A 26,561-nucleotide genomic window follows, 5' to 3' on the forward strand; every position below is an offset into this window, starting at 1 on the left:
ACTATTTTCAACCTCTACTTGGAAAATATGATTGACCAATGCTCATTAGATGCAAAGAAGTAGAAATTGGAGGAAGAAGAGTAGGGTGTTTGAGGTCTGCTGATGACATGGTCCTTCTAGCCACAGGGGAAAAAGAATTACAGGATTTGGTGGACACCATTGCAACTGACGGAAAAAAAATATGGAATGAAAATTAACACAAATAAAACAAAAAAATTGGCACTAGGAGAAAATAAAAATTATGCTGAACGGAGAAATACTATAACAGGTGCAAAATTTTATGTATCTTGGAAGCAGGATAGACACTGACTGGAAGTGCACCACAGAAATTATAACAAGGATGGCAATGGCAAAAGAGGCGTTTTATAAGAAAAGGAGAATTTTCTGCAGCGGTTTGGACAGAGAACTCAGAAAGAGACTCATAAAATGTCTTGTATGGAGTGTTCTTCTATATGGCGCTGAAACGTGGACTATGGGGAAATAAAAAAAAAGAGAAAGGCTAGAGGCTTTTGAGATCTGGACATGGTGGAGGATGGAAAGAATAAGTTGGATGGACAGAGTAAAAAATGAAGAGTGGGAAAGAAAAGACAGTTACTAGATGTAATAAAGAGAAGAAAAAGAAATTGGGTTGGGCATATATTAAGAAAGCATGACGGACTGATAAAAACAGTGTTAGAAGGTTATGTAGAAGGGAAAAGGAAGCGAGGAAGGAAGAGATTCCAGATACTGGATGACATGATGGTACAACATACAGTCATACAGTAGCCTAAGACGGTAGCAATGGACCGCAGAAAATGGAGATGCAAAGGACCAGCTAATATAGCGGATAACTGATGATGATTAACTAAATTCTACATTTTCTTTAAGAGAAAATGTCAAGCTCTGAAAAGATTGTGTGTCACGCAAATGAATAACTCGAATCTTTCAAGTCAATTGAACAATAACAGCAACAACCAGAGAAACTACTTTACTTCGCAATAGCAGCTCAGACCGAACTACGGTCAGAGCTCTCCAAAAATTTGTTGCAAATTAATTTTGTAGTCGCCCGCTGTCTTTTTTTTTTTTTCCTTTATTGTTATTTTCAAACCCCTACAAACAGGCAGGCTGTCAGCAGCATGGTACGCCGCTCTTCAGCCGTAGAGGAGATAAAGAAAGAACAGAAAGAATACACAAATGTGACATAACGGTGGGTAATAAAACAGTAGACACAGAAAGACAAACACGGAGCCGTTCACACTCGACGACAATTCACTACAAACTGTTGTCACGACGCACTAACACTGAAGATGGCGATGGCACAGGTGAACGATGGAGTATGACGGGAACACTGAACACTAAAACATGACGGCACTCACGAGACACTGAAGGCGATGATCTCCGGCGCGCGAATGTCCACTCAGCGTGTACGAGTCCGGGGACCTGCCAAGAGAGGAGGTGGAGGAGGAGGAAGGGGAAATGGGAGAGCAGAGATGCCAGGGGCAAAGGAGAGAGGGGGAGGGAGGAAGGGGGAGGGAAGCCCAGAGGAGTGGGTAGGAGGGAGGGGGGGGGAAAGGAAAGAGAAGGGAAGGGAAAGGGGGGAGGGAGGGTGCCTGAAGGAAAGGACACAGGAGGTGGGGGGGGAGGATCAAAGTTGATAGGAGGGGTAGATGCAGGGGAGGAGGACATCATCAGGGAGGGGGAGCTGGCGGAAGCCACCTTGGGAGAGGGTAAGGAGGGTGGAGAGATGGAGACCGGGGTGGGACGTGGGAATACAGGCGGGTGGGACGTGGGAATACAGGCGCGGCAGCAGGCGGGGGTGGGAGAGGATCAGTTTACGGGAGGTGTACAGGATCTGTATCCTTTCAAGGAAAAGGAGGAGGTGGGGGAAGGGGATGAGATCATACAGGATCCGCGTGGGGGAGGGGAGACGGATGCGATAGGCAAGGCGATGCGATAGGCAAGGCGGAGAGCATGGCGTTCAAGGATTTGGAGGGATTTATAGAAGGGGGGGGGGGAGATCCAGGCTGGATGGGCGTAACAAAGGATAGGTACCCGCTGCACCCCGCATTGGGAATATATAGCCTTTGCCGTAATAATAGAAACGAGCACGTAGCAGTCTCATCATAAATAGTTGAAATTAATGTTCCTTTATAGCAACTTTAATAATAAAAAAAATAAATGCTGAGATCATTAAGTGTGTCTTATAACAACTAATACTACAGAAAATTCAAAATGCAACATAAAATCAACTACCAGTTGTAAATTCGTATCCACACATCTGTTGTTCGAGGTTACCAATAGATGGCAGGACAAGCCTCGTAATGCTAAATGCATTTGCGTGTTTCCTTTCCTTGCAAATGCAAATGCAATGGCAGCCCTGTTGGTGACAGTAGAGGGCTGTTTTCGTGTATTGTTTGTGGGGAGAAAGTAAAATTTTGGTTACAAAATTCTGAAACGGATTGCTGAGCTGTACCGACTCGTTCCAACAGTTCGTCTAAATAATTCACGTCATTTTGAGTCAGAGCAATTAAACATTAGAGAGCAAAACGATTATAGATCCTCTGTTACGCCCATCCCGCCTGGATCTCCGCCCCCCCTTCCTTTTATAAATCCCTCCAAATCCTTGAACGCCATGCTCTCCGCCTTGCCTATCGCATCCGTCTCCCCTCCCCCACGCGGATCCTGTATGATCTTATCCCCTTCCCCCACCTCCTCCTCTTCCTCGAACGAATATGCATCCTCTACACCTCCCGTAAACTCGATCCTCCTCACCCGCTCGTCTCCCCGATCCTCTCCCACCCCCGCCCGCTGCCGCGCCTGTACTCCCATGTCCCACCCGGTCTCCATCTCTCCACCCTCCTTACCCTCTCCCACGGTGGCTTCCGCCAGCTCCCCCTCCCTGATGATGTCCTCCTCCCCTCCATCTACCCCTCCTACCAACTTTGATCCTTCCACCCTCCTCCTGTGCATGCTCCTCAGGGCACCCTCCCTCCCTTCTCTCCCTTTTTCCCTCCCCCCTCCTTTTCTCTCCCCTCCTCCCCCGGGCCTCCCCTCCCCTGTCCCTCTCCCTCCTGCCCCCGTCTCCTCTGCCATTGGCGTCCTTTTCTCCCTTCTCCCCCACCTCACCCCCGTTCCCCTCTTGGCAGGTCCCCGGACTCGCACACGCTACGTGGACTTTCGCGCGCCGGAGATCGCCGCCATCAGTGTCTTGTGTGTGCCGTCGTGTTTAGTGTGCAGTGTTCACCGTCACACTCCGTTGTTCACCAGTGCCATCGTCTTCTTCAGTGTTTGTGCGTCGTCTCAACAGTTTGCAGTGTGGTTTATCGTCGAGTGTGAACGGCTCCGTGTTTGTCTCTCTGTGTCTCCTGTTTTATCGCCCACCATTTTGTGACTTTTATGTTTTTCTCCTGTTTTTTATGCTTATGTCTTCTTTGGCTGAAGAGCAGCGTAGTGTGCTGCTGCCAGCCTGCCTATTGTATAGGTTTTAAAATGACAATAAAGTAAAAAAAAAAAAAAACGATTATAGACCTGTAAAAGAGGTAGAGGAGGTGGTTAACCGTTGAAAGTAATCACATTTGAAATATCGTGTGTTTTTTTGTATAATGTGTACGGTCACGATTTGTTTAAGTTTCACTTTGAAGATGCGCAGTTGGAGTTGAAGAGCGACCTGCTGGAAGAGAACTGTTAAAACAGAAAGCAGTTCCTATGAAATTCGGAGTTCTAAATCCTTCGAAATGGAAATAACCAGAAGCAAGGATAGTAATAAAAAAAGGTATTAGTGTAAGTAATACTTTCATCAGTGTCTCACAGATTACAAGTATCCATGTTTTTGATAGAACACAATTGCAATCTTTAATTCTTGACTGTGGAATGTTTGGTAGACCTATTAAGTGCTCTGAATTAAACGGTGTCGTCCCTGTTTAAAAGACAACTGCAATGTAATTTTAGTTTATGTTGATCATCAGTTCTGTCCTGTCTTGCAGTATTTCGACAACATGGATTTGTGCATTTTGTGGCTTCGTTTTGTAGTCAGTGAAAGATAGCAAGCGTCTCACCAGACATACCAAGTCATTATATTATGCATGTACTGTAGGTGCAAGTGCATTTTTGTGGTTGGGAATGTTGTAAACAAACAAACCATGATTTCACTGCGTAGTGCATGCGAGTGGTTAAACTGTCATTGATAAAATGAAATACTTGCGACTATAATGTTTAAGATCAGCTGACATACAGATCTGTTAAAGGCAACGTAGGCCAGGTTCTGGTAAAATGACTGCTGAAAGCCCTGCTTAAACTTTGATCGTTATTTGAACATTTTTAATTGTGAAAATAGAGTTGTGTAACCACATTTTCAGCCATCAACCCGTTTGAGGAAGAAACGACAGAATGCAACAAGAGACCTGCACTAAATTACAACTGCAGATATTGTAAATTTCCAGTTCCTGGATAAGGGACTGAAAACATTTGAGATTTTATAGTGATTTCACTGTTATCATTAATAAGAAACAACTGCAAGATATCTACGGTAAATGTTATTTACGTGGTATTCAATTTAATGGAAGGCCTATATAAACCATTTTTCTCTTTTCACAGGTGTTGATGATGATGAAAGAGAAGGTAGCTGCAATGAACAGCAAGTTGAACACATTTTTACATTCAGACCATATCCTTATAAGCAACCAAATGAAAATATGATTTGCTCTGTAAGTGAAATTTTTTGGTGGTACAAGCGATTATGAATTACAGAGGATCACCAGTTACCCACTGCTGTTGGCAAGAACACTGTGGAAGAGGACTGAAGCCAGATACAGAATTTGTTGACGGTGATAAAGGTTTAAAAAGCTATATATGCGATTCGTATGTGAATAGTTGAGCAGAACTGCAGCTTCCGGGCCATGTTACCGGCATAAGTATGTATGAGCAATATCGCAGTTTACTTTTAGTTTAATTAAACAATGATAAAATAAGCTTACACTAAAATTCCAAGCTAAAGAAACTGTGTGATAAATTTAGCCAAGTGCATTTGATACACTTAAGTAAAGTGAATCATGACAAACACACAAAACATGGATTCCACTTAAATAGCAAAGGGGAGGCCAAGCTAGTTTCCCACATGAGCAAACTTTGTGAGAAAGACAGTGTGGAGGAAGCTCCAATTGCTCTGGGCTACAGCCATGAGACCTTTTTTAGAATAAAGGACCATAATAATAGTTTTCAGGGATGTATTTCTGATATGGCTGAGTCCCGTGCGCGCAAAGAAAAGCCAGGCTGTGAAGTAAGTGCTCAGTCATTGCAGGTCAGTTCCAAGTGTATCCAAAATGATGGAAAAAGTGAACTCGGACAATTTTGATTCACACAAGATGGTAAATAAACAAGAAGGGATAACACCCTTAAAGTTAATGCACTTAAATGTGCAGTATCTCAGAAACAAACTAGACATTCTGCAAATATTCATAGAGGAACACTTACCACATGTACTAGTAATAACAGAACACGGGCTAAAGTGCAGTGAAATAGTATATTATAGATTAGAAGGTTACATACTAGCAAATAGTTATTGTAGGCAAAACCATATAGGTGGTGGTGTGGCAGTTTATGTTAATAAGGATATAGAAGCTAAAAAAAATTCCTTTCTTGAACACCACACCAAAGAAGGATCAATTGAAATGACAGGTATTGTACTCCACAATAATGATCTCAAGTTACCAAAGCATAAAGTGATTGGAGTTTATAGGCCACCAAATGCTAATGTAATGCTGTTTATGAATAAACTTAGTAGTGTTGTTGGTCAGGGTGGTTCTGATGACCTTACTATATTAGGTGACTTTAATATAGATGCAAACTCAAATAGTGTAGTAAACTTGCAACTCAGTGATGTACTGACCTCATACAATCTTGTAAATATAGTGAACTCAGACACCAGAGTGACAGACACATGTTCCACTAGAATAGATTATGCTATAATCAACAAAGATGTTATAGATAAGGTCAAATACAGTAATGTAGATTTTCTTTATTCTGAAAACTTCTGTCAGGTGATAGAATATAAAAATTCAGTTGTGCCTAAAATAACAAAAATTGTGCTACAGAAACGAATGCTGAATACCTGAAATATTAATGCTCTTAAAGACAAACTAGTGAATGAGAAATGGGATACTGTGTACCAGGTAAAAGGGTCAGATGAGAAATGGAATGAATTCTACTCAACCCTATTGCATCATTATGAATATAGTTGTCCAGTCAGAGAAATCCAGAAAGTAGTTCAACACTGTGTAAATGGAAGTAATCCTAGACTAAAACCCCCAACAAATCTGATTAGGCTCAGGCAGCAAGTACATGATATAAACAAGCTTTATAAAGCTACTACGATGCAGGTTTTCAAGGAAAAATACAATAGGGCCAAGCAAACTTCTAAAACTGAGATTGTTAGCCTAAGGAAGCAGATTAACTGCAAAACAATAGAAGAGTCGGACAACATTAGCAAAGCACCTTGGAAGCTGATTGAAAAATACCGAAAAGGTCCCAACAAGATGAACATGGAACCACTCAGCATAAGACATGACGGTAACATTATAAAAAACCCAGATACTATATGTAATATTTTTAATAACTACTACATTACTGGCGAACAATCAATCCATGTTATAGATTCACAGGTAGAGACCCGATGCCATCTCACCCAGTGTACCGAATTTGAATTTGTGGAAGTGGATGAGCAGGAGGTTTGCAGGGCAATATACATGTTAAAGAAAAAATTCTCATCCAGACGGGATGGCATTTCCAGCACTATTACTAAAACGTGCTTAAAAGAAATCTCTAAACCTCTTATTCACCTGATTAATTGCAGAATTAGAGAAAACATGTATCCAACGGTTCTAAAAATGAGTGTAGTGAAACCAATGATAAAAAATGGAAGTAAGGAAGATGTCTCCATCTATAGATCAATATCATTAATTCCCACTTTTAGTAAGTTATTTGAAAGCATTATTGTTTCTCAGCTAAGTGCCTTTTTCACAAAACATAAACTGCTTGTAGATTCGCAGCACGGCTTCAGAAAAGAGCTAAGTACAACCACAGCAGTTACACAGTTCATCCATGAAGTTTACTGTCTGTTGGACCAGAAGATGCAGATTGCAGGTATATTTTTGGACCCGACAAGAGCTTTTGATACAGTAAACCATAGGGTACTTCTTAAAAAGCTAAAATCTTATAGTATTGGGGATCAAGTCGTGAATCTTCGGACCACCGTAAGCAAAGCACTAAATTGTAATACAAACTAGATTATAAAATCATGGTACAACAAGCTACCAAACTCTCTAAGAATGCACACGGGAAATGTTTTTGAAACAAAATTAAAATCTTTTCTAATAGAAAAATGTTTATATTCTTTCAACGAATTTTAAGATAGTGATAGTAACATGAGGCATTAGCATATCAGTTGTAGTGTGATAAATGTAACAAATAGACATAAGAAGCAACAGCTACAGAATATAGTGTATTTTATAAGTGTAAATATAACCATAGGATTAAGTCTGACGTTTGCAAAAGCCATCATTACGATGGTTCCACAGAAAGAAAATGTAAATAGATAGATAAATAAATAAAAAAAGGTATATCACTATTTGATTAAATAATAGTGAAATAAACTTTCATTATATTGTTCTGTTGCCTTGGACAGGTGTTCACCACAGTAATCCCCCCCCCCCCCACCTCAAAAGCATTAAAAAGCAGTCGCATTAGATTCCAGTCAGCTGCTTATTGGATTGCTAATTATCTTATAGACAGTTGCCTCCTTTGATACCGTTCTGCTAGCTCAGAATCTGTGTCATTTTCTTGCACGGATTGCAATTTTCTTACCATCTGCCCCTCTGTTTATTTAAATTACTGCTGCTCACCTGTGTATGACAACACCACTTATGACTGTGTTAGCTGAAGTGATAATGAAGGAATAGATATAGGCTTGCAGTTGTGAAACAACAATGGAATGTAGCAAAACAGTTTTCTTTGTATTTGGCGCACTTTATACAAAGGAGGTAATCACTCGAGGATTAATCAAATTGGTCAGTGACCACGTTCCTCAGGGTCACTCAGTACAGAAAGGCGACAGACACAGTTTGGGATGGTCGACGGAAGTAGCGTCTGCATAGGCGTGAGTGGTACAGCTGCATTTGTTAAGTGTTTGAAATATTTCACATTCCGTGGGACTCGAAATTTTCTCACATTGTTCAGGCTCTGCTTATTTTGTACAGTGTTGGACTTACGTGTCAAACAGCATTGTGAGTAGTTCATTTGAATTTCTTAAATAATCAGAATTTAGAAGAGTGAATCTCTGTGTCAATTAGTCAGTACAGTGGTAATGAAAGATCATTTATTTTATAGCTGTGAACACAGTCTGATGTTTCCACCTCATTTATTAAGTCATTTAATTTATAGTGAGATGCTACCCACTAATGGGGGCTGAAGCCATTTTATCAATTCAGCATAATAACTTGTGTTAATCACCAGAGGATAGTTCAGTGAGAAATTAGTGCAACATCAAACCATTTTATCAAAATTTTATCATCAGTAGTTCAGTACATGATTCTATACTTCCAACTACATTCAACCTAGCAGATATGAGAGTTCTGGCAAGTTGCAAGTAACTACTTTACATTTTTTTTCATAGAAATTTAATTTGTGCTGCAATTAACAAGTAGTTTGTGCCTAGTCCAATATGAAGAAAGCACCAGCTTCACTGTTTTGTTTTATTTATTTATTTATTTATTAACTGTGCCTCAAGATGAAGTCTTATTATGTTCAATAAACCAGACCAGAAATTTTGGGGAAGAGTAATGTTTCTTGATCAATCTGTTTGTAAACAGCTTTCATACAACACTGAAATGCACTGTTTCTAGAGATTCAGGGAATCTAGAGAAGTAATGTTCTCTTTGGTTATTTTGATGTTCAGGCTTATTTGAAGCAGTGATCACTAAAATATTATTCTATTATTTGTCAACTGCTTTGTACACTTTGGATACATAAAGCTTGGACTACTTGTCTTGGACCTGCAATGTGTGCTGGAAGACAGTGAAAGAGAACAATACATATATTTCTCGAATAAATATGACGAGGTCCTCATATGCATGTGCCATATATTCTTACAGTTCACTACAATAATCTTCCAACAACATATACTTCATTTTTCTAGAACTCCACCAATATCAACATAATTCAAAATGTGATTATGAATTGACAGTAGTGACTGATAGCTCAGAACAATGACTATATTACAATATTCATTTGTTTTCCAAAGTCTGTAAAGGTATTGCTTTTTTTGTTTCCTTCTTTTTCTTCTCCTTGGTTGACTCACACATGCAAAGTTGGCCAGCGTCACTGTCCAATCTCAAATGGCTCATGATACAAAAATAAATAATAAATTTGCATGGAACTCATGGTCTCCTATACAGGGTTAGTCAATAAGGACTTTACTACTTTGGAATAATACAGAAATTTATTGAGATATTTTACTAAATCTGTAGATGTGTCACTCTGTAACAGACAACCTCAAGTTTCACATAAAAGTGTCTCATTTCATTTCATTATCTTCCTGTAAATCATTTACATGATGTAGGAATTGTCACAAGAAAAATATCATACAAGTACAAATACTACAAACATAATAATGGAATATCACTTTAAGGCATTTTAAAAGTACAAATTTAGACATATAAATTAAAATTTTTGGCAATAAATTTCTACGCATTCAAAGTACTCATCTATGTCATAGAAATTTTTGCTTAAAAGGTAATTTTTTAAGCTCAGTCTTAAATTTTACTTCATCTATTAATTCCTTCATGTACACTGGAAGGGGATTCTATAGTTTTATTCCAAATAACTTACATGCTTTTGCGTTCGTTATGTCCATACCCTTTCTACATACAAATTCTTACGACTTCTCGTACAGGGTGCATACGACCCGGGACAACCGGGAGATACGGGAAAAACCCGGGAATTTTTTCATCCGGGAGAAAACCAGGAAAAACTTGGGAATTTTTTAGAATTCCGGGAATTTTTCGTTGTTTTTGTTTTCAGTTAAATTTTTGTAATTTTGACTGGTAGGAACTGATACTCTAACGAAGGATATTACTGTATCCCTCTACTACAGTAAATACTGCAGCAATAAGACATGAACGAGAGAAAAAACGAAAATAAAACATAAATTGCAAAGGAAAGCACCATATACAGCAACAAAACACAGTGCTCATACAAGCGTCTACCAACAGCAAAATGAGTCAAAGGCTTTAGGAAGACCATGCGATGCTTCGTAACAACAAATTGCCTGCGACGAGCGTGCCGTCACAACTGTTTACATTATATTCTTTTTAGCAGTTACGAGCGGGATCAAGCGCATGCGCAGTTGAGTAGTACCTTCTCCCGCTTCTGGCTACAGAAATGTGGCTGTTGGCTGTGTAAGCAGTCGCAGCAAGCAGCTAGATGCTACCGGGAAAAATTTTACTGGAGCACCCAAGTTGCCAGATTAATGCATGTGCAGCAGGTCCAGATCTAGGAGGGGGAGGGGTGTGGGCAAGTTCATATTGTTGAGGGGGGAAAAAATGATGTTTCACAAAGCGACTAGCATCCAGCGCACTTAAGTCTATCGATTATTCGTATGACTTTGAAACGCATCCCTGTCGCTTTTTGAACACATTATAAGTTGATTTCTGAATGAATCATAAGTTGATTTGTGAATGCGTGCATAGTGTACATGATGACTCTGTCAGGGCAATTCTCATCACATGTAGAAACAAACTATCCTACAGACAAAAGCGGCTATATAACCTGACCGGAGGAGAGCCGAATGGCTGAATGCCAACCGCTGTCTGATTGTCTGGTTGATTGGGTTTGCGAATGATGAGCATTGTTATAATTGTTAGCTAAATCCGTACATTCAGACTACAGAAGTGGAAATAAACGAATAACAGGTAATAAAGATTACATATTCCCTTCTCGGTGTATCGAAGAAAATGAAATTTTGACGGAAAATTTTGGCCAGATCGCTATACTAGTAAGGGCCAGTTGCACAGAGCCCAGCTAGCAGCCGCTTTAAGTTCTAATCTGGAAGAAGTGCGGAAAACGCGTTGTACGAACATGTAACAACGCCTAACCAGAGAATAATCACGGAATAACTAAACTGGTGATTGTAGCAGAGTTGGTGAAGTTAACCTGTGAATAAGCTTTGACATTGGCAGGAATAGTTACAGAATTAGTGATAACAAGCCTGTTTGTTAGAACGAGGAAGGAGAAGAAACGGAGACATTACACAAATTACGGAACAATATGACGATTCCAAGTTTGTATAAAAATTCCGTACTACCACTTTTCGATCATGGTTTAGAAACTGGAGCGTATGAATGATGTGTGAAACTATCCCCTAACGTAAAGCTTTTTGCTTGTAGTAGGCCTAATAGGCATTTGATATTGGTACTTTGTGAATTAAATTCTGTCGTTACAAAAAAGACCGTTTGTGCCAAAACAGTCTCATTCATTTAGTGTATGTTACAATTGTTGCCGTGACAAAATAGACGTAATTAGATCGGGAAACCACACCTGTCTTGGGCCCTATTTGTATTAACAGCTTTTTCAGTATTAGAGAGCAACATTTCGATTTTTCATGTAGCAAAACGTTTGACGAACTTTCGCAGAAAGGAAAGCACGCCATATAAAGCTGTAGCAAGATTAGAGAGAAAAAAGTTCTAGGGGCTAAGGATTGTATATTGTCTTGCTTGTCTCGTGTCTTTAATGAGTCTTTGTGTCCTATATTTAATTTTATGTCACACAAAGCAGCAAGTTGTTTGCTGATAGGGAATAAAGAGTGCATATTTTCTGAAGAGGTTTTTTTTTTTTTTTTTTTTAATAAAAAAGAGGGACAGGATTTCAAACCGGCTGACTGTAAGCAGGGGAGGCACCGAAGGTCATTTTAATTTCCACTGTCCTGAATATGGTTTGATGGCATCCATTACAAAATACAAAATATACATGTTTCAATTCCACAGAGCGAAGTGCAGTGGCGTGCGATAGAAGAATTCTGTGTGAGGAGGCGAGGCACTGCCCTTTGGCACACTTAGACCAAATAACGTTTTACATTTCCTCGAACACATATGTTTTCAGACTCTTCAGAAAGGTGAGCGCTACGAAATGAACATATTTTTGAAAATTCGTTTTTTTTGCAATTTTTGACGTCCTGTCTCAAACGCTCGGGGAGTGGCGGTGTATTGCCCCGGTTCGGAAATATCATAAACCCAGGGCTGATGCGCAGAGCAGTCTGAGTTATAGTGGGTAAGTGGGTAGTCTCCACGTGACCCGTGTTTACATTTAGTGATTTTGCTGTTTCCTCTTCGTTTACTGCTCTCACGTGCCGGCCGGGGTGGACGAGCAGTTCTAGGCGCTACAGTCTGGAACCGCGCGACCACGCAGGTTCGAATCCTGCATCGGGCATGGATGTTTGTGATGTCCTTAGGTTAGTTAGGTTTAAGTAGTTCTCAGTTCTAGGGGACTGATGACGTCAGAAATTAAGTCCCATAGTGCTCAGAGCCATTTGAACCATTTTTTTGCTCTCACATCAAATGAAAACAAAATGGATTTCTGGGACTGGGAGCTATCAAGTGAATTAAAATACATTCACATAATTATGGAAGGCTAAAATGTGTTGGTAGTTGCAGATTTTATTTTATTTCCACCTTCCTGACAGTCAAGCAGTAATTGCCTTGCACAACAATGAAGTTATTTTTGTCAGTTTGCTAAGGAAATTTTCTTTTATTAATCTTTTCCGCTGACGCAGACAATATATTTGAAACAAAGTGTTTAATTCCACACAGTGTTCGTTGCATTTCAAGTGCACGTTTTCAACCTCTAGCACGTATGGCACTATGCCATGACGAACAACCAATCATGAGATAACACAGTATTGGCACTCCAAGAAAATTTACATCCCGAAAACCACATTGATAAGCTTAATATTAGGTCGGGGCCTACTTCACTGGGAATCTGGACATATGAATGTGCACTTTAAATGTGCACATTTTAGTATGGGTCACGAAATTCCAATGCTCTTGGAGTATCCTCTGATGTCTTGTTTCTTTTATGACATAATGTAAGATCTTTTAATGTTTTGCACGTACGAACATAAGGGCTCCTTACGGCAACGTAGCTGCACAAGCGCGGTGACACCTGTCATCTGGCGCTCTCTGGCAACTGCAGAAACGAACCTGTTCCTATCAGATCGCGCAAAAATATTCCGAATGGTGGTTTCAAAAGCGTTACCATCAAAGCACATTTCCTCTTACGCAAGTTGAACTACGTGCGAGAATGTACGATGAATTTCCTAAATCACAGAGCGTTTGACTCTCATTTAAAAATCAACTCTTTGATAACGAGCCATTTAGATGAATTCCGAGCCCAGAATATCAGACATTTATGTCGTTATCAAAAATTTTACTGGCACATTTCTGTGATATATCGTAAATTGTAATACGCGCCAAAAGACCAACATTATATGTGAAAGCTTAGCTTCTCTTGCAGCTTATTAATCTTATAGACCAATATTATATGTGAAAGCTTTTCATTTCGTGTAGCAACACTATGTATATTAATTTAAACCATTGACATTTTCTGTTTGTGTGTTCGCGCTACTTAACAGTGCTGTTGCTATTGGCTGACTACATCACATGTCCTAATCTCTGAATACCCACAGTCATCGGCTGGCGAGATCTCGTGACTTGAGCTATGACTGGCTTACAAAAGCGCATCGCAGTCTCGATTTCAATGCTCGGAAAGTAATGTGCGGTATTTGGTGGAATTCGAATTTATACTTTCGTAATACTTGTTGCTGCAGATCAAAGATCGTTGTGAAACGTGTTTTTCCCTGTGTTTATTTTTCTAAAGCACCGGGAAATTTTATGCCCGTGTATAAAACCATAATCATTCAAAGGACTGATAAGTTATACAGTTCCGAGAGAAAATATACTGTCAGTTAACAGGGAATAAGCATGTTTTCATCTGAGAGAGAGTGTATTTTTAACCAGGAAATCCGGGACTTTTTTTTTTCCTTGTCCACGTATACACCCTGTAGTATTGTGATTCATATAGCTCTTTTCTGAAATTTGAAGACCTATTAATCTTGATTTAATTTTATCACAGAATATCATGCCATAAGATATGATGGACTGATAGAAAGTAAAATACACTAGTCTAGCACAGTCTGTGCTGCATACTCTAGATAATATCCTCAATGCAAAACATGCAAAATTGAGCCTTTGGAATAAGTTCTTGAGATGGTCTTTCCAGCTTAAATTTTGATCAATGTGCATGCCCAAAAACTTTGTGGATTGTACACACTCTATCTTCTTATCCATTAGTTTTAACTGGAGGTCCATATCTTGAGCTGCTTTGCCATACTGTATATAATTTGTTTTACTTAGATTAAGTGTTAACTCATTAACATTAAACCAATGTTGAATATATTTCAGGACTATATCAGTTGTGGTGGTTAATGATTTTTTATCATCACTTATAATTATGCTAGCGTCATCTGCGAACAACATTACTTTGGTAGAAATATTAGGATTTTTTATGTCATTTATATAAAGCAAGTATAATAAGGGACCAAGAACACTGCCCTGTGGGACACCTATTTCCAATTTCTTTGCATCTGAGACCCACTTGATTTTCTGATTTTTATGTTCTGCGATGATTTCTACTACCTGAGTTCTATCTTGAAGGTAAGATTCAAACCACTGCTTCACAACTCCCCTTACACCTATTGCCTCCATCTTGTTCAACAGAATTTTGTGATTTACTGTATCAAAAGCTTTAGATAAATCTAAGTTAATTCCCAGTACACATTTTTTAGTGTCGAGACTCCTGACAATCTCTTTGGTATAGGCATGGATAGCTGATTCTGTGCTGTGTCCCGAGCGAAAGCCATATTGATTGCAGTTTAGAAGTTTGTGAGCATCTAAGTAATTTATGAGTCTGGTTTTCATTAATTTCTCTAGAATTTTTGAAAATGATTGGAGAAGGGATATTGGTCTATAATTTTCTACCTTGTATGGATCTCCTTTTTTAAACAGAGGTCTAACCATAGAGATTTTCAACCTCTCAGGAAACACGCCTTCGCTGAAAGACAAATTGGCAATATGTACCAGGGCGTTTATAATTTGTTGGGAAACTTTTTTATTGTTGACACAGGCACTTCATCCACACCTGCAGACATTTTTGATTTTAGACTCTTTATTACCTTTAATATTTCATTATCATTTGTGGGAGTTAACAACATACTACTGTCTACTTTTGGGGCTGTTAAATTCTCATGTTTAGTAAAGTTTTTACTTAATGACACTGGTACACTTAAAAAGTAATTATTAATGTAATTTGCCAGAGTTTCATCTTTTAATTCAATATTTTCACCATTTTTGAATGCTGTTTCCTGATCCTTGAGACCCTTACCTGTTTCCTTTTTTACAATTTCTCAAGTGGTTCTTGATTTATTCACGATTCTCTTATTAATTTATCATTACTTAATAATTTTGCTTTTGTAATTACTTTTCTATATATTTTTTGTAGTTTGCTACATGTGCTTTAAACTTGGGGCCAGTACAGCTTTTCAGTTTATAGTTAAGCATTTTCATGGTCCTGGAGGAATTTCTAATACATGTTGTGATCCGGGAGTTACCATGTAAACACCTATATGAATTTGTATATCTAAAAACAAAGATGATGTAATTTACCAAACAAAAGCGTTGGCATGTTGATTGACGCACAAACAAACACAAACATACACACAAACTCCAAGCTTTCGCAACCAACGGTTGCTTCATCAGGAAAGAGGGAAGGAGAGGGAAAGTCTTTAAATATGTCTGCTTGTGTCTGTATGTGTGGATGGATATGTGTGTGTGTGCGAGTGTATACCTGTCCTTTTTTCCCCCTAAGGTAAGTCTTTCCGCTCCCGGGATTGGAATGACTCCTTACCCTCTCCCTTAAAACCCACATCCTTTCATCTTTCCCTCTCCTTCCGTCTTTCCTGATGAGGCAACCGTTGGTTGCGAAAGCTAGAATTTTGTGTGTATGTTTGGGTTTGTTTGTGTGTCTATCGACCTGCCAGCGCTTTCGTTCGGTAAGTCACATCATCTTTGTTTTTATATATATATATATATTGCACTTGCACAGACACTGCCCATATGAATTTGGTATGACAAATTTTTTACGAAAAAACATTTCAGATTTCGACATAAACAGTCAAGAAAAAACATTATATGCAGCATTTGTGCTAGTTTGTAACAGCACTTCTGCCCTTGATTGGTTAATCAGTGTTTTTATGAAGTGACTGCCACTATTTGTGTATATTTTATATGAACTATTTTTGGTCACAGGGGTTATGGGAAATCTAAGGATGAGTGCACTGTGATCAGATATTCCTAGGTCAACATTTATTACATCTGTATAGTTTGTTACTCTTGTATGCGGATACAAGGTGAAGCTCTGTAAAACATTCAGGAACTGATCTTTCAATGCACCTTCAGTCAACACGTTGACATTAAAGTCTCCACTTATAATTATTGTTGACTTATTATCATGTAATATATTGAGCAATGCCTCTAACTTATTTCTAAAAATTTCAGGATCACCACATGGTGATATGTACACTGACATTATTATTAATTTACTCTTTTGCATATTCATCTCAAGAGTCATTTTGGTTCAATGCGAACAACTATTTGGGAGGTGATAAATATTCCACTGGTATCAGTTTCTTCCCACACTCAGTGCAGCAGACTGTGAGTTTTGCATATTCATCTCACGAGTCATTTTGGTTCAATGCGAACAACTATTTGTGAGGTGATAAATATCACTGTTCGACATGGGTTCTATTTCTGATATTAAAGTAGCTGCTTCTAGACCATTTTACCGTGGGAAATTCAAATATGTAAACAAAATATCGTTGTCAGGGATACTTTTTGTGTAATATATATATATATATGTATATTCACAATTCATGGCAAACACAGAGACGTTATAGAGAAATACGGGTATGTTGCCGCATCCAGTAGTGATAGAACGTGATAATTTCTTGTGCAACAGCAGGTGGGAAGAATCAGGCATCATTAGGTTATCCCCCGCCACACCTATGTCACTAAGACCACCTGAAACATCTCATTAACTTGAACGGTGACAGCCGGTCGCTGCCTCGGCAGTAAAGCTTCACGCCTCCTAGGGGCAGGTGCATCGAGTTTACAACGGTGGTGTTAGCCGCAGTTTGTGTCAGTCTTAACGAGTGGGTGTTTTGGCTGACAAGTAACTGTCTGTCGTATTTCCGAGCACGGTTTAATTTTTTAGTTCCAGCGTGTAAACTGATTGAGCCTGGTGCTGAAGGTAAAAAGACTGCTTGTTTTTACACATCAGCGTTCCTCTAGTTCTCTACTATTAATACAGGTGTATTACCAAAGCGGTATTTTTAAATTTGCAGAAATGCCACGTCGTCGTGGATGTCGATACAAGCCGGACAACTTCTGCTACATTTGTGGGAAGTTCACTTTTTCCAGAAATAGGAAGAAAATTTCTTCAGTCATAAAGAAAGCATACAAACATTACTTTGGAGTAGAGGTAGGAGACCAAGATAAAGCATGGGCACCACATTTCTGTTATGCTACATGCTACTGCAAACTAATTCAGTGGTGGAAAGGTAAAGAGAATGTGGTGATGTTTGCTGTTCCCATGGTGTGGAGGGAGCCTAAGGATCATGTTACTGATTGTTATTTCTGTCTAACAAAAATTCAGGGTTTTACAAACAAAAAGTCGAAGAGGCACATTGTTTACCCAGATCTGCCTTCAGCGAGAATGCCAGTGCGGCATTCGGACAATCTTCCAGTACCTTCAAGAACTCGAGATCAAATTCCGAGTGACAGTGAAATAAGTAGTACTGAAGAAATCACAGATGATGATTCTTTATATCACTGCACAAGTGAGTCATCGCCACATTTGTTAACACAGGCAGATTTAAATGATTTAGTACGTGATCTAGGGCTAAGTAAACAAAAGGCGCAGCTGCTTGGTTCAAGATTACAAGAGTATAATCTACTGCGCCAAAGTACTAAAATCAGTGTGTTCAGGCACAGAGAACATGCCTTTATTTCTTATTTTTCAACTGACGAAGCACTGACATTTTGCAATGATGTTGCTGGCCTGATGAAAGTGCTGAACATCACTTATATTTCACAGGAGTGAAGACTTTTCGTAGATGCATCGAAAACAAGTCTGAAGGGTGTTTTGCTCCATAACGGAAATAAAATACCCTCTGTTCCAGTAGCTTACGCTAGTTTGACAAAAGAGAATTACGAATTCGTACAAAGGATGCTAAATTCTTTAAAATACAATGAACACAAATGGAAAATATGTGCAGATTTCAAGGTAATTGCTATGGTACTGGAAATGCAACAAGGCTACACAAAGTATGCCTGTTTTCTTTGCGAGTGGGATAGTCGAGACCGAAATTCTCACTTCGTGAAAAAGAAATGGCCTAGGCGAAGATGGAAAGTTGGCGAAAGTCTGGTAGCTCCTGAATATATACTACTTCCACCGCTTCACATCAAACTTGGCCTGATGAAACAATTCGTGAAGGCCATGGATCCAACAGGCTGTGGGTTTGCATATCTAGCTACCAGATTCTCCCGTCTTTCAGCTGCAAAAATAAAGGAAGGTGTATTTGTGGGCTCACAAATCAGGGAGCTGCAGAAAGATGCAAATTTTGAAGCATGTTTAACTGATAAAGAAAAAACCGCATGGGACTGTTTCAAGATGGTGTCGGAAGACTTCCTCGGAAGAAAAAGAGCTACTAACTACAAAGCAATGGTGAAGGATATGATCAAAGCATATCAGGATTTGCGGTGCAATATGTCTTTGAAGGTACATATGATGGACTCTCATCTGGACTACTTCACAGAGAGTTGTAGTGACGTATCGGATGAACATGGGGAAAGATTCCATAAAGACATTTCTACCATAGAAAGGCGCTATGAAGGGAAGTGGGTACCTTCTATGTTAGCAGATTATTGCTGGAATATCATTCGAGAGAAGAAAGATTCACAATACAAGGGAAAAAAGTGATGTGCAGTGGCTCATTGTTTGTCAATTTTCTGCAATTTCTCATGTCAAATAAATGCTTCAAAGTTTATACACATAGGTTACTGTGTTATATGTTAGATCCCACCCTCCATTAATCTGATGAACTTATAACATCATCAAAGATGTGCATTTGTTTGTCGAATTTCACCTCACGTTTGCTGCACTATATCAGAAACTGAAAAGAGAAATAAAATTGCGATTACTCATAAACTATCCCTGACAGAATAAAACCAAAAACAGTTTTCAATTCAGCACTCAAAATACAACTAGGATCACAATATTTTTTATCAGAAATAGAAAAAAAGTTTTTTTTTGTAGAACAGTGAAATCGTTTCTCAAAGTATTTGTATGGAGTGTTGCCATGTATGGAAGTGAAACGTGGACGATAAATTGTTTGGACAAGAAGAGAATATAAGCTTTCGAAATGTGGTGCTACAGAAGAATGCTGAAGATTAGATGGGTAGATCACACAACTAATGAGGAGGTATTGAATAGAATTAGGGAGAAGAGAAATTTGTGGCACACCTTGACTAGAAGAAGGGATCGGTTGGTAGGACATATTCTGAGGCATCAAGGGATCACAAATTTAGTATTGGAGGACAGCGTGGAGGGTAAAAATCGTAGAGGGAGACCAAGAGCTGAATACACTAAACAGACTCAGAAGAATGTAGGTTGCAGTAGGTACTGGGAGATGAAGAAACTTGCACAGGATAGAGTAGCATGGGGCACATTTTCATCTCACGGGTTATGCGAATAAACAGAACTACCGTTACTGGGCAAACACAAATCTTAATGCCGCTCATGAGCGCCCTTTGCACGCCAGTAAAGTGACAGTGTTGTGTTGTGTGGTGTTTCATCACATGGGACTGTCGGACAGTATTTTTTCGCAAATGAACAGGGAAAAACAATAACTGTCAATGCCAATCGTTACGTGGAGATGTTAGGAACTTTCGTTACACCTGCATTGAACAACCGGTTTCAACAGGACGGAGCAACATCACACACTGCACAGCAATCAGTGGCATACGTGCGAGAACTGTTTGGCAGCCGTGTGATCTCACGATTCGGTAACACTCCCTGGCCCCCTATATCGCCAGATTTATCCGTTTCTGATTTTTTCTTGTGGGGCTACCTCAAGAGCAAAGTCTACACGACTCGACCAAGAACCCTGGATGAGTTAAAACACAGAATTCAAGATGCAGTATCCCAGCTGAGATGCAGCAGTGAACAATGTGGAATCTCAACAGCATATATCACGAATGTACACTACTGGCCATTAAAATTTCTACACCACGAAGATGACGTGCTACAGACGCGAAATTTAACCGACAGGAAGAATATGCTGTGATATCCAAATGATTAGCTTTTCACACAAGGTTGGCGCCGGTGGCGACACCTACAACGTGCTGATATGTCGAAAGTTTCCAACCCATTTCTCACACAAACAGCAGCTGACTGATGAAACGTTGTTTTGATGCCTCGTGTAAGGAGGAGAAATGCGTACCATCACGTTTCCGACTTTGATAAAGGTCGGATTGTAGCCTATCGCGATTGCGGTTTATCGTATCGTCACGTTGCTGCTCGCGCTGGTCGAGATCCAATGACTCTCAGCAGAATATGGAATCGGTGGATTCAGGAGGGTAATATGGAACGCCGTGCTGCATTCCAATGGCCTCGTATCACTAGCAATCGAGATGACAGGCATCTTATCCGCATGGCTGTAACGGATCGTGCAGCCACGTCTCGATCCCTGAGTCAACAGATGGGGACAACAACCATCTGCACGAACAGTTCGATGACGTTTGCAGCAGCACGGACTACCAGCTCGGAGACCATGGCTGGGGTTACCCTTGACGCTGCATCACAGACAGGAGCACCTGCGTTGGTGTACTTAACGACAAACCTGGGTGCACGAATGGCGAAACGTCACTTCTTTGGATGAATCCAGGTTCTGATTACAGCATCGTGATGGTCGCATCCGTGTTTGGCGACATCGCGATGAACTCACATTGGAAGCGTGTATTCATCATCGCCATACTGGCGTATCACCGGCGTGATGGTATGGGGTGCCATTGGTTACACGTCTCGGTCTCCTCTTGTTCGCATTGACGCCACTTTCAACAGTGGACGTTACATTTCAGATGTGTTATGACCTGTGGCTCTACCCTTCATTCGATCCCTGCGAAACCCTACATTTCAGCAGGATAATTTCTGGATACAGAAAATGTTCGACTGCTGCCCTGGCCAGCACATTCTCTAGATCTCTCACCAACTGAAAACGTCCGGTCAATGGTGGCCGAGCAACTGGCTCGTCACAATACGCCAGTCACTACTCTTGATGAACTGTGGTATCATGTTGAAGCTCCATGGGCAGCTGTACCTGTACACGCCATCCAATGTTTGACTCAATTCCCAGGCTTGTCAAGGCCGTTATTACGGCAAGAGGTGGTTGTTCTGGGTACTGATTTCTCAGGATCTATGCACCCAAATTGTGTGAAAATGTAGTCACATATCAGTTCTAGTATAACATATTTGTCCAATGAATATCCGTTTATCATCTGCATTTATTCTTGGTGTAGCAATTTTAATGGCCAGTAGTGTATTTGTACAGAAGGAAGCCGTCAGAGGATCGTAGTTTTTTAAAAATGATAAATGCCATGAATGTTTTGTAAATGGCAAAGTTGTAAGGTTTCAATTACTATTAATGAAATTTCTTTCCTTCATCACGTTTAGTTTTATTGGATTGTGGAAATGATCCTGTTTTCTGTGTCGCCCTGTAGCTCGTAAATTTGGGTACAAAGAATGACTGCAGGATTAACTTTTTTGTATTATTTATTTTAAAAAAATAACAAATTTAGGTAGAGAAGCAGTTTTAGTCTTGCTCCAGAGTTATGTGTTGGAATGCTAGTTTAATCTCAGCATGTCTACCAAGTGCAGGTGGTTCTTCTGTTTGGCGATGTCCAGCGCCGTTTCCCCACAGTTAGTCGTCACCCGCCTGTTAGCCCCCGCTTCCAGCAGCACCGCCACCCCTTCGGCATAGCCATTGGATGCTGTATCGTGCATTGGCGTCCACCCCCATTTATTCTTGACGTTGGGGTCGGCAGAATTGGCCAACAGCAGACGCATCACATCCGTGCAGCCATTGAACGCGGCCCGGTGCAGAGGCGTGGTCTGCACCTCGTCTCTGGCATCCACCTCGGCTCCAGCTGCTACCAGGCACCGCGCCACCTCCAGGTGCCCATTGCACGCTGCATAGTGCAAGGGGGTCCACCACCAGCCACCCCTAGCTGCCACGTCCGCCCCTGCCGTGAGCAGCTCCTTCACCTCCGCCACGGCGCCCACCTTAGCTGCCTCCAGCAGCCTCCTGTCCTTCTCCTCTGCAGGAAGCCTTCTGTCAAAACAAAGAAATTCTGACACTTTTCTCCAAACACACACTTCTGATAAACTAAATTATAATGGAAGCTGAACTGTGACCAGTTATAAAAACACGTATGTACAATGACAAATTAAAAATATACAATTCTCTCCTATGCTACAGATCACTGGGAAAGTGTTTCTGCATATTCAGGTTTGGATATACACTTGCATCATGATCTCCAAGTACTCACTCTCTTCATTAAAATTTTTACACCGCACATCAAGAAATTCATTTGTCATTTTGATTCCTACGAGTAGGTTCACTTGATCTCAAGATGCAATTGTTAAGCAGTCATTCCCCCTGGTGAAATACATGCTGTGTATGTCTGTGTATGTCTGTGTGTGTGTGTGTGTGTGTGTGTGTGAGCTGACGTTTGTGGCAGAACGGTTCTAGGCGCTTCAGTCAGGAACCGCACTGCTGCTACTGTAGCAGGTTCGAATCCTGCCTCAGGCATGGGTGTGTTTGATGTCCTTAGGTTAGTTAGGTTTAAGTAGTTCTAAGTTCTAGGCGACTGATGACCTCAGAAGTTAAGTCGCATAGTGCTCAGAGCCATTTTGAACCACATCCATGCCCAAGGCAGGATTCGAACCTGCGACCGTAGCGGTCACGCGGTTCCAGACTGAAGCGCCTTGAACCGCTCGGCCACCCCAGCCAGCTAAAAATAACAAGTTTCTGTTTTTGTATACTTGTGATAAAACTTAGAATAAGAAATCATCTTTTACAAAATAATGTTGTGAAGTTCGCGTTTTTGAAACATACATTCTTACAATCAAACCAAGAAAACCACAAAATTTGTGCTACTGTAACAGTATCAGTTTCTCCCTTTCATATCATGAACAAGTTGAGATTGTATTTGTGTACAGCCAAGCAGATGGGAACAGTAGAGCGGCAGTACGCTATACCAAAACAATAACCCTCACAAACACTAACCACACCACATAACATTTTAAGCTAGTTTTGGGTGTTTGTGTGATCATGGGTCCTTTCAGACAGACGAATGTGCAGGGAAATTGAGGACTTTGCATAGACCAGGTCTGGAAGATATTGAAATGAACCCTTGTACAAGCTATGGGCAAGTGCTCTCCAACATGGTGTAAGCCAAAGTACAATTATGTGTATCCTGCATGACAGCTGTTACTATCCCAATTGCGTGCAATCCCACAGGGGTCACTTCGAACATTTGTTGGGATGTGGATGTTATGCAGCTCTGTGATAAGCTCCAGCATGACTTCTTGTCGTTGCATCCACATGCTCGTATATACCTGCAGTTGGCTCCTGGGTAAGTGTAAAGCGATGCAAGAACTGTACATATCCTAAGTTTTTACCTGTTCGGTAAAATTAAAGTTTGGCTTCTAGACCTCTTTGTAAACCACTCATTTATAATGTTCCCATAATGAGAGTGCTTTGGCAAACAAATTAGCTACATATTCTCTGAAGAAAGTGTTTCTGCTTATTCTGTTTTCATTTATGGAGGATACATAAATATTAAATAACAACAGATCCTGTAGCTATACCACTAAGGCCCTTCAATCATTTCAAACCGAATGTATTACATTTTACTCCATATCTAGATAAAGTTGTGTATCCAACTGTATCGCCTACATTACACAATGTGTCATATCGAAATTTTTATTTTTTATCAGATTTTACTTCCTATAAGGAAATTATAGCTCACTCTGCTGTGTAAAACTAGTCTTTAAAAGTCTATATATTTTCATTTATGACGTGTTACTTTTTTTTAAGGCCTTTTATTTGTCCTCAAAACCATCTGATGTCCACCAAAGAGAGACGCCTTCACTTTCTTTGACCTGCACGTCTTTGTTCTTATTGGTTATTGGCAAACATACCTAATAGTACTCTGTCTCGAGACACATTCTGCTTTCCAGTACGGTTTTCTTATTCTCCTTACCAACGAACTTTTGGCCACCTTTTTTTTAAGTGCTCTTCTAGTTGACTTTATTTTCTGCTCTTTTATTTCCTCCTCGGATTGTTCCCTTGTCACTTTTTAGTAACCTACTGGGAATGCATCCTGAATGATGTCCTCTCTCTTTAAATTGGTGAAACTGTAGTGATGTCTGTATTGTGGCAGACACACATTGTGGCAGCGTGCATGGAACGTCTGCTCTTAATTACACACACTGATAATGCATCACATTCCTATGTAAGCTTATTACGCTTATACCACATAGAGTTTTAATATCCTCCTGCGCCATCAGGAACACTAACCCATGGTTCCCCATTTTGGTGGGCTGTTTGTGAAAGCTGTGACTGTCATGCTTTAGGCTGCTGACTTGTGGAGAGGTCCACCTGTTAGCTTTAAGGTGTCGTTCTGGCTGCTAATTGTGTACTGTGAGACGTGATATCGGCATAGTGATATGCTTCAAGTCTAAAAATTGCAACAGGTCAGAATTTATAGTATGACAACACCGCAAATGGAAAATGATAGATACATGACTGCCATCCTTGTATGGTACCACAGCATACTCCAGAGTTCCTGGTGCTGGTAAAGAATGACATTTCCTGCTCATATTCTGTTTCTGTTTAAGCTGCATTGCTGTCTTATTGGTAGAAGCAGCGAAGCTACTTTTTGTACAGACGTTTGCCTCGTGCAACCCAAGAGCTGAGCACTCTTCTACTGGCCTGCAAAGAGCACAGGTCACTGTCTGTTATATACTGAACAGCTGGAGCTATGAAAATCTTGATTCATTCATGACCTTTGTTATCTAACTTATTTGCTAATAACCACAGAACAGTTCAATGTAGTGATCCATCGAACCAGTTATGAAAAGGCAATGAAAGCATTGAGAGCTACACTAAATGATCAAAAATATTCGGACATCCCAAAAAACATACGTTTTTCATATTAGGAGTATTGTGCTGCCACCTACTGACAGGTACTCGTTATCAGCGACCTCAGTAGTCACTATACATCGTGAGAGAGCACTATGGGACGCTCCGTGGAACTTATGGACTTTGAACGTGGTCAGGTGATTCGGTGTCACTTGTGTCATACATCTGTACGCGAGATTTCCACACTCCTCAACATTTCTAGGTTCATTGTTTCTGATGTGATAGTGAAGGGGAGACGTGAAGGGACACGTACAGCACGACAGTGTACAGGCAGACCTCGTCTGTTGACTGACAGAGAATGCTGACAGTTAAAGAGGGTCATAATGTGTAATAGGCAGAAATCAACCCAGACCATCACACAAGAATTCCAAACTGCGTCAGAATCCACTGCAAGTACAATGACAGTTAGGCGGGAGGTGAAGAAACTTTGATTTCATGGTCGAGCAGCTGCTCAGAAGCCACACATCACGCCGGTAAATGCCAAACAACACCTCGCTTGGTGTAAGGAGCGTAAACGATGGACGATTGAAAAGTGGAAAAACGTTGTGTGGAGTGACGAATCACGGTACACAATGTGGCTATCCGATGGCAGGGTGTGGGTATGGCGAATGCCCGGTGAATGTCGTCTGCCTGCGTGTGTAGTGCCAGCAGTAAAATTCGAAGGCGGTGGTGTTATGGTGTGGTCATGTTCTTCATGGAGGGGGCTTGCACCCCTTGTTGTTTTCTGTTTCAGTATGACAGCATAGTCCTACGTTGATGTTTTACGTACTTTCTAGCTTCCCACTGGGGAAGAGCAGTTCGGGAATGGCGACTGCATCTTTCGACACGATCGAGCACCTGTTCATAAAGCACGGCCTGTGGCGGAGTGGATACACGACAATAACATCCCTGTAATGGACTGGCCTGCACAGTGTCCTGACCTGAATCGTATACAACACCTTTGGGATGTTTTGTAAAGCCGACTTCGTGCCAGGCCTCACCGACCGACATCGATGCCTCCTCAGTGCAGCACTCCGTGAAAAATGGACTGCCATTCCCCAAGAAACCTTGCAGAACATGATTGAAGGTATGCCTGCAAGAGTGGAAGCTGTCATCAAGGCTAATGGTGGGCCAACAACATACTGAATTCCAGCATTACCGAAGGAGGGCGCCACGAACT

At 40.5% G+C, this 26,561-nt stretch overlaps 2 protein-coding genes across 5 annotated transcripts in view; one reads left to right on the top strand and one right to left on the bottom strand.

Annotated features, from left to right (window-relative positions):
- Window positions 1-3,558: 3,558 nt before the first annotated feature.
- The window catches only part of LOC126212834 (uncharacterized), a 442,779-nt gene continuing 419,776 nt past the window's right edge, over window positions 3,559-26,561 (top strand). The window contains exons 1-2 of one of the 4 annotated variants that reach the window (XR_007540935.1): window positions 3,559-3,759; window positions 4,573-4,723. The gene's annotated coding sequence lies outside the window, so the exon portion shown is untranslated. Of the gene's footprint in view, window positions 3,760-4,572; window positions 4,724-26,561 lie in introns of those variants that run through there. The other 3 variants (XM_049940251.1, XM_049940252.1, XR_007540924.1) reach the window with 3 other exon arrangements.
- Window positions 21,949-26,561, bottom strand: part of LOC126212833 (poly [ADP-ribose] polymerase tankyrase-2-like) — a 67,894-nt gene continuing 63,281 nt past the window's right edge. Inside the window, exon 3 of the mRNA XM_049940248.1 lies at window positions 21,949-22,525. Coding sequence (XP_049796205.1) covers window positions 22,039-22,525 — 487 coding nt within the window. The 3' untranslated portion in view covers window positions 21,949-22,038. The remainder of the gene's footprint in view (window positions 22,526-26,561) is intronic.

The sequence above is a fragment of the Schistocerca nitens genome, chromosome 11 (genome assembly GCF_023898315.1).
Source record: "Schistocerca nitens isolate TAMUIC-IGC-003100 chromosome 11, iqSchNite1.1, whole genome shotgun sequence".
NCBI classification, from domain to species: Eukaryota; Metazoa; Arthropoda; class Insecta; order Orthoptera; family Acrididae; genus Schistocerca; species Schistocerca nitens.